General features: G+C 52.9%; 1 protein-coding gene across 1 annotated transcript in view; it reads left to right on the top strand.

Annotated features, from left to right (window-relative positions):
• Positions 1-6740: 6740 nt before the first annotated feature.
• Positions 6741-9275, top strand: part of FLI1 (Fli-1 proto-oncogene, ETS transcription factor) — a 69372-nt gene continuing 66837 nt past the window's right edge. Inside the window, exon 1 of the mRNA XM_015571353.1 lies at positions 6741-6978. Within this exon, the coding sequence (XP_015426839.1) occupies positions 6848-6978 (131 nt within the window). The 5' untranslated portion in view covers positions 6741-6847. The remainder of the gene's footprint in view (positions 6979-9275) is intronic.

The raw sequence follows: 9275 nt of genomic DNA, 5'->3' as shown, positions 1-9275 counted from the left end.
GTCCCCTGCCCCCAGCGCACTGCTGCGAGCCTGCTGGTTTCCAAAGGGAAAAGACAGAGGATCTTGCTGAAGTTTGTATGCCCTCAGGTTGGCAAGAGAAGGGACTTCGTGTCCTTATGCAAAGAACCTAATAAAAAGCCAAAGCTGTGCTGCCTGGGGGACCGTTGACTGGGAGGTTAGCTCTCCGAAGGCCAGGCCGGGCCTGGGAGTCAGGCGGACGCACTGGCGGGAGCAGCAGCCGGGACTTGGTCTGGTTGCCTTCGACATTCCTTCCACTGGCCTCCAGCCCAGCTCCTCAGCCGCAGAGCCTGTCCTTCAAGGTTCCGGCAGGACAGGAGAAAGGGAAGGCAGGACGCAGGGTCGGCCATGCCTGTGTAAATAACTGTAAATTAAATTATAAAAGTTGTCATCAGAAGAGAAATCTTCCATTAAAACAAATGCATCAAAGAGCAGAAGAAAATAACTTCATTGGGCTCATGACTGTGGATCGCGTGTGCATCCTTCCCGCACCTGGAATTTCTCTCCTGGATTCCTAGATAGAACGGCAGCGGGAGGCGGGGTGCCCTCAGCACACCTCTCACCTCCTCTCGCTGCGAGGGAGGAGGGAGGCGCTTTCATCTCTGCCTCCGCTAAGCTGTTTGGAGGTGCAGAATCTTCTGCTCGGCGTTCGTATCAGCAGGGCCATCACGTGGCAACGTCCTGACCACATCCCCCACCGCTTAACTGATATGCACATGGAAACTAACCTTCGGCTTAATCTGCAAACAGATGCTTGAAGATTCATCTGCTAGTATAACACATGAAAAGGATATAGAAATACATATACATCTGTGTGTGTATATATATGTACATGTATGTAACAAATCCCAAAATAAGGGAGGTGTTTTAAACTAGTGGATTCACAGGCATGCACACAGCACTATTCTGGCATTTGCTGCCTACATGATATGTGAACAGCAAAATGAGCAGGAGTTAGCCGCCTACTGTGTTGATGATCTAGGTCCCGAGGCCTCCTTCCCTGTTGGCATGGCCATCTGATGGAGCCTTATCTGTGCCACCTAGAGGCCTGAATTCTGAAGCTGAGAGGGGACCGAGGCCCAGGGGAGCAAGGCAAGGTTTGAGAAGGACAGTGGACACAGATGAGTGAAGTCAGCTCCGGACCCTAGAAGGCCCCCTGAATTCGCATCTCAAAATCTATCTATTATCTGCAAGCTTGCTCATTTTGAACCTTGGGCAACCGTGGTTACTTTTAAGTAAGCTACAGTTGAGAAGGGGCTAATCTCACTGGTTTTATCTGTCCCCCATCTCTAACCCAAAGGCCCCCAAGACATCTCTCAGCATTGTGAGTCCTTAAAAAATGTTCTTAATGTAAGGATTTTACTATGTCCTGGGAACTTTAGGCACTTGGTTGAGGTATTTCACTTATGTGATCTCATTTTGTCTTTATTGGAAGTCTATCGGGTTAGGCAGTATTTTTGTTCCCATTCTACAGAGGAGGAAAAGAAGTTGCACCAGGCGAGGCACGAAAGAGCTTGCATTGGAACTCAGAGCTCTCTGAGATTGTGCGATTGGTTACAATAGACACCAGAGTTACCCCCAAAGAGTTCATTCTAATTGGCGAGTGAATGGTAGTGATTAGGTACCCAGACAGCAGATCTGAATTTGAACCCCAGATCACTCTCATTTGCTGTGTGACCTGAGCAAGTTACTGCATGTCTCTGAATATCCATCTTCTTATCTGAAAAAATAGGGGTGATAGTGGCACATCCCTTATAGAATTGCCGGGAGGGGTAAGTTAGATTACTCATGTAGAGTAAACAGTGTTTTGTACTTAATCAATGCTATGATCATTGCCTGCTGCTTTGATCTGTTTTCAATAATGAGGACACAAGATGGATTATAAGTGAGGTGCCAGATTGGGTAGGAAAGGGTTCCCATATCAAGACAAGTGCCCCATTGGCCATGGATGCCTGCTGGCTCCCTGGGTCAGCAGGGGATCATGGGAAGGAACATTGATACAATGTGGTCAGCACTTCTGTGGGTACATATGGCCATCTGCTTGGCTCAGGGCTAAACGGCCACTTCAGGAGTTGCCCTGGCCTGAGCTCTCTGGTAATTGGGCCAAAGGGGGTGCCCATATGCTGAGCCACTTCCCTGCTGGGAGTCAAGGACCATGTGGCTCCCTCTGGACCAAGACTCATTGGCTGGAGGACCAGAGCATCCTGACTCTCCAGGCCCAGCCTTCCCAGCATTCAGCAGGGCAAAGGATGAGGGCTCCTGAAAATCTAATCACTGAGCCAACGAGGGCTTCCTTTCCCAGGGGCAACTAATGGGGCATAGAGTGACCCCAGAGCCGGGCACCCCACAGGATTAGGGAGCCCCCACTCCTGTATTTCCTGCTTGGGACTCTGTTTTTAGGTAGCATGGCCTCAACAACCTGGACTCAGCAAGTTTTTAAAAGAATAATTAGCCTTCATCTGAATGAAAGGGTGAGTGTAGAATCCAAAGTCAATCAGCAAAGTCATTAAAAACCAAGGAAGGTAGTCACTCAGAGGAGAGTTTATTCATTCTTATGTATTTTTTTATATTCAGTCTATCACCCCAAAGCTAAATACTTAACCATTCCTCAATGAAAAGTTCTTGAACGTCAACAATGCACTTAGTTCTGTCAAGACTTTTAAGTCCACCCAAGAGTTTTACCTGCAGCCTTTAAAAGCTTTAAGTAAAAGTAAACCCCGTTATAAGACACACATGAATGGCAGCAGCTACACATGTGTCATAGCTACAAGCATGTCATGGAAATGTCTGCCAGCTCAGCAGCTCCTCACCTGCTACAGGCAGCCTGTTGGTGCCCTCGTCCACACTGTCGCTCTCAGTGACGTCGGCGGATCCCCAGCAAGGACACGGTGCTCACACAGTCTGCCACCCCCACAGCAGCTTGGAGAAGGTCCCCTGCCCACCATAAAGACGCTATGTCCTTGCCAAGGTCCCAGTAATAATGTCTTGGGAGTCTGTTGGTCTCCATTCTAACTGAGATGTAGAATGGAGATAATGTTATGCAGATAATGGATGTTATAACCAAACTTCTATCCCCAAGGCTTTCTGCCCTGAATGGCCAAAGGGGATGCTATTTCCTCGAAAAGGCCATGAGGCCTTTCTCCTCAATTCCTATTTTCACCAGGCTCCCAAACCAACTTGTTTGGGGCCTGTCTCCCCAAATCCATTATTCCTACTTGGTGGTCTTCATCGCCCTCCTCCTGCCTATATTGGGTTTTCTAATTCAGTCCAGCAGGCCAGACAGGGAACCCCTCCTTCATCTTCCTCTTCCCTCTTCCCAGACTTCTGCAGCCACCAATTCTTTCCCCATACCACTGGGGGCCAGGAAGGGGGTGGGGGAAGAAAAAGCCATTTGTCTACTATGATTGTGAACAGAATTGTGTGAGTGTGTGTGTGGGCATGTGTGTGTCTGTGTTTATGAGTGTGTGTGTGTGTGTATGAATGTGTGTGGTACATGTGCATGTGTGTGTATGTGTATGTGTGAGTGTGTGTGTGTGTGTGTATGTGGACCCAAGCAGTATTCCCACCCGGCTTTCAGCTCAAACCACGGCAGGACCAGGAGGTTTCAGGAGTGAGGAGCTCATCCACTCACAGTGGGAAGGACCGGCCATGTGTCCGGGTGAAAGGACACTCCGGCACAAGCAGGGACTAGGAACTCTAAGACACAGAGGTGTACCGAGTGGCCTTGCTTAGTGAGCAGTGAGGACAGTTAGCCTGGGACAGGAGTGACTGCAGGGAGTCCCCGGACAAGAGGGTGGGCAGAGCTGAGTTCTAGAAAACAAGCCCATGAGAATGGGTTTGCTGTTGTCGGTGAGGAGGGGCTCCGGGGGTATCTGAGGAGGGGTTGCCGCAGGATGGCGGTAGCATTGACAACCTCAGAGAGAGGGCGATCTGACCAGGAAATGCAAGGACAGGAAAGGCAAGAAGAGCGTGGGGATATGTCATCGCCGAGGAAACGCAGGGGGAAGTGTGCACGCTGGACCCCTGGTCACAGGACACACAGAAATGTGAGGGGTTCTGGGGTGAACCTGGGCTTTCTCTCCCTGTGATGTGGCCATGTGACCAAGTTCCCTTTGATTGTGGCCTATCTTCTAAAGGAAACTTCTATCCCCAATGAGTTCAAACTGTGTTTGTGTCCTTTACCTCATCTGCACTGTCTCATCAATGACCCCTTCTCAGTGTACCACGCTCCGCGGTCGCCTCCATAGCCCAGCTTCGCCTGAGCTGTGCTCTGCCGCAGCCTCTGGCTGTGAATGTGAACCGTGGTTTTGCTGTCTGCTGGAACCATTATCTTGACCCTCCTGCCTGTTCTTACCCCCTGCCCTGCCCTCTGTGGGGGACAATGATGGCAGGGATCCTTCGCCTTTCATTGACCATCTCTAGGTCCAACTCTGCCTCCCAGGGCTCCTGCCTCTGTTATTCCGTCATCTTCCCCCCTAACGTAGAGGAAAGAAGATGAAAGAGAGTCTTTATTGGAAACTCCAGAATTCGTGCAGGATGTACCAAGCATGTAAGCCCCTCGTCAGAGCAGGATATGACACCTGATTCCTTCAAGGTCGTCTCTTCTTGTAGTGGAACTGGGGACTGTTCTTCGCCTTGGCCCCTGAGAGGGTCTTTTGGGGTCCCAGTTGGGAATGTGCCCCCCACCTCATGTAGAACCCCGGGAATTCATGAACTAGGGCTCAGCCCTCTGGATGATTCCAGTGTCACACTTTCAACTCGGAACCATAACACTGGGCTTCGATGACAGTTCAAAACTGGTTTGGGTTCTAGCTGGTTTGGCTCAGTGAATAGAGTGTTGGCCTGCAGACTGAAGGGTCCCGGGTTTGATTCTGGTCAAGGGCACGTACCTCGGACCTTGGTTGCAGGCTCTGTTTGGGGTGAATGCAGGAGGCAACCAATCGATGTGTCTCTCTCTCCGTCTCTCCCCTTCCCTTCCACTCTCTAAAAATCAATGGAAAATATCCTCGAGTGAGGATTAGCCAAAACAAAAATCTGATTTGGGGTGTGGAGCCAGGGCTGCTCCCTAATTGAAATGTAGAATGGAGATAATAATATACGGATAATGGTATAATAACCAAAAGACGAATGGCCCTGGAACACAGCCTGAGTGGCTTAGTTAACAGAAGCTTATTTTCTCACCGTTCTGGAAGCTGAAAGTCCAAGATCAGGGGCCAGCAGGGTCAGAGGCCTCTCCCTGGCCTGCAGGTGGCCACCCTCTCGCTTCTCTCCATGTGGTGGCTCCTCCGTGCTCACACGTCCCTGCTGGCTCTCAGTGTCCATATCCTCCTCTTACAAGGACGCCGGTCCGATTGGCCTAGGACCCGTCTAACGGCCTCGCTTTAAGTGAGCCATCCCTTTAAAGAACCTGCTTCCAGAGACAGACACATTCTGAGGCTCTGAGGTTGCGCTTCAGCAGATGAATTCGAAGGCAGCAATTCAGCCCATAACAGGGAGCCCGCGAGAATCCTTACTGGATCGCCAGTAATCATCATAACGAACATGGGTGGGGTGTCACTTACTAGTAGCATGTGCCAGAGGCTGCTGTATTTTTCATGTATTGGTCCATCCCATCTTCACAACTGGAGATTGTGTAGTCATAGGTCATAATTAATTAGAGTTTACCACCTTCTTTTCTGAAAATGGTCATCTTCACTTGGCGTAGTTTTGTGATCGAGTGAACCCCACAGCCCCATCCATGACCCGGGGTCCCTGTGACTTGAGGGGACTTGGAATAATGGGAGAATCTCATGCTCATGCTTCGGTTGGTAGAAGACCTCTGGAAGTACAAGGCTTCCTTTCTCAGGCCGTGACCTCCACACACCTGTGTCAGCGGCCAGGCCAGTCCGAGTGGGAAACAGCAACCCCTTTCAGAAGGTCCCCGGATGGATTCTCCCATCCACATAGCTGAGGCCCTGCCCTCATCCCTGGGCAGGAGTAAGGCAGGAAGCTGTCATCTAAAGGGGTCCGATGAGAACGCCCGATGAAGCCCTCTGTTCCGGGGAGCAGACGGCCTCCCATCAAAATCCTGGGTGTGCAAGACACACTCACACCCCCCAGACAGCTCTTAACGCATGTTACTGAGCAGTTCTTAACATGCTAGACACCTGTCCCTAGGTCTTCTCGTTTACCCCACTTATCAACTCTGAAAAAGCTATTCTTATTCCTGTTTACAGATAAAGAAACCCAAAATAGCCAGGGCCACAGCCCTGGGCCCCACCCTTCCCCTGTGTGACCCTGAGCTAAATACATAACCTCTCTGGGTGGGTCTCTCTGGCCTCACCTGTGAAATGAATGCTTACTCTCACCCCCAAACCCCCAGCTTAACTGCCCCCCACAGCTGGTCAGAGGCATTTCCGCTCCTGCCTGGCTGAACCCAGTGTGCCAGCACCACCCATGCTCACTGTGCACCCACGTGTCTGGGCCTCCTGCTCCCACCGCCCCTTTCTAGGGATCCCAGCTACAGATACAACAAATGAACACACGCCTGTGGACCGCCCCCGGCCCCACATTAATGGCCGAACTCCCATCACCCAGGTGACCTGCCAAGAAACCATCCGGTTTGCATATGGGTAGACTTGCCCCGAGTGTGAGTCAATGAGCATCCAAGGAGTGGCCTGGGCCGCCCTGCCAGCTCAGAGGCAGAGCAGGTGAGGAGTGGCACTGAGCCAGGAGTGACGCTGGGCTTTCTCTCTCCTTCTCTGCCCTCCAGGAGGCTCTCTCAGTGGTGAGCGACGACCAGTCCCTCTTCGACTCCACGTACGGAGCGGCCCATCTCCCCAAGGCCGACATGACCGCCTCCGGGAGTCCTGACTACGGCCAGCCCCACAAAATCAACCCCCTCCCGCCACAGCAGGAGTGGATTAATCAGCCGGTGAGGGTCAATGTCAAGCGGGAGTACGACCACATGAATGGCTCCAGGTAAGCCCACCAGGCCTGCGCGGCTCCAAGGCCAGGGGAGGGGCTGGGGGTGGAGGGGCGGGGCTGGAGGCATGCTTGCTGTCTGTGTCTGAGTGGGCAGCTCTGACCTAAGTGGCACTTAGGGTTTCTGCAGCAGGTGAGGTTCTCTCTGGTGCTGAGCCAGGAACCTGTGTGAAATGATAGAGAGAGAAAAAGAGAGTGAGAGACACCAACGTGAGGGCTGTGGGTGGAGCAGGGCCGCCCAGCCCACCTGGCTCCCTGGTTTAGGCCCATGACCTCCTCTGCAGATGCTATGGAGGCCCAGGTGCAGCCCCTGGCGGGGATTACTCAGCAACAAGACGCCCCTCCCTGGCCTGTGGAAGGTCCTTGACCCCTCGGTGTGCATCTTGCCAGAGCAAGCATGACGGCACCATCTTAGAGTCAGAGTCCACCTGACACAGGTGAACACATCCACGGGCTGGCTGTGTGAGAGGGCACAAACCACACTTAGAAAGTGGGTTTGGAGGTGCTGGTGCCCGGGGAGGTAAGACCGTACTCCTAGAAGGTGGAGGGAGAGTCGTGGCGACAGGGAGCCCGGGTCCAGTCCTGGCGCTGCCCTTGGGCACGCGGCCTGTGCCTGGGCGCCAGCTCCCTCCTGTCTAAAAGAGCGCTGGAGGTTCACTTCTCCGCAGGCTTGCTCCCTGGGTCAGCTCTGATGCTAGAGGGAAGGAGCCAGGATAGTGCCCAGGACTCAGAACGTGCTGGGCAGTCATGTGGTCACCACCAGCAAAGGCGTGAAAGGGGAAACGCTGGCCTCCTGCATGAAGTACCCAGGCACCCAGTGGGCCCGTAGTGCAAGGAGATACACGTGAGAGGAAGAGCAGGCCCCTAACGGCAGGCTGAGAAAGGATGGAACTCATTCCACGGCAAAGGCTGACTTTTTAACATAGACATGGCATTTCTGTCCTCGGGGCCGTGCTGCAGAGAGTGAGCTGATCATTGTGCACAGAGGGTGGGAAGGGGCGAGTCAGGAAGAAGAGCTAAGACGTTATTGCGATATCCCTGGAGAGAAATGGAAATGTTCTCAGTGAGGCTAGTGGCGATGATGGTGGAAATAAGGAGGGGTAGAGACATGAGGGGCATGTCAAAGGGGTAATCACCAGGGCTCAGGCCCGCAAGTACTGAAGCGTGGAGTGTGTGTGTGTGTGTGTGTGTGTGTGTGTGTGTGGCGGGGGGAGCATCTGAGAGGAAAGGATCAAAGATGACGAGCCTAGATGGGTGGAGGAGGGATGGTGCTGTGAGCAGCCCCAGGAGGTGGGAGCGGGGATGCTTTGAGGAGAGATGTCAGCGTCCCTGGGAGATGCCTTGGGAGCCATTGGTAGGACATCCAGGTAAAAATGTCTGCACGGCTTTGGAAACTAAAGCTCAGATAGTATTTTGGGGCTGGAATTTGGGTTCAGGCGTCCTCTCTAAAGCGTTTTACTGTGAGGTGGATCAAGTCACCACAGAGGATATAAGTCTAAAGAAAGAAGAGAGGGGAGTGTGCGTGCCTCTGGGAGGGAACAGACCTGCCTGTGGGAACACCCAGACCTACCACATCTCTCCCACTAACCAAAAGCAGTCCCTGGGATCCCCGGCCACCATCTCACATCTCGGATTTCAGGGCGGCTCAGGGGTTCTGAGCCAGAAGCCCCTTAAATGAGTGTCTCTCCCCATAGACAGTAAGGATCATACGTTCCTCACAGCGTAGGTAGGGTGGAGTGTGTCAAACACTTTTCCATATTATCTCAGCACTTGCTCCCCACCACTCTCCTAGGAGGGAGACGCAGGAATTCCATCCTGACACAGAAGGACACCTGAGCTCGGAGGGGTCAGTGGCTTGTCTAAGGATTCAGAGGAGGCAAGGCGACAGAGAGCAGAGGTTTGCTGGCTCCTGGCCTGGGGGCCACCTCCCTCCCTCCCTCTCTGCCTGGTGCGGTGCTTCTGTGTGCACCCTCTCATTACTGCCAACACCCCCCCACCCCCCAAGCAGTAAGGAATGCCATTCAGCAAAGCCTCCCACACAGGCCTGGCCACCACAGCTCCCAGATCCCACCCTGGGAGAGTCTTCTGTCTGTTGGAGCCTGAATCCAACCGCACCTGCACCTCCCACCTCCAGCCGAGCCAGCAGCACTCTCCTTCCAGCACTCCCCCCGCCAAACACCCCCCACACACACACCCCATGGCGTCCTGCTCTCCCCACTTCCTCTTCACAGCAGCTAGATTCATCCTTTCAAAGCATCTAACTGTCTTGCTCACAATCCTTCCGTGGCTTATGA

The sequence above is a fragment of the Myotis davidii genome, unplaced genomic scaffold (assembly GCF_000327345.1).
Source record: "Myotis davidii unplaced genomic scaffold, ASM32734v1 scaffold148, whole genome shotgun sequence".
Taxonomy (NCBI): Eukaryota; Metazoa; Chordata; class Mammalia; order Chiroptera; family Vespertilionidae; genus Myotis; species Myotis davidii.
The sequence above is the reverse complement of the archived record's forward strand: the minus strand, read 5'-3'. Positions and strand labels throughout refer to the sequence as shown.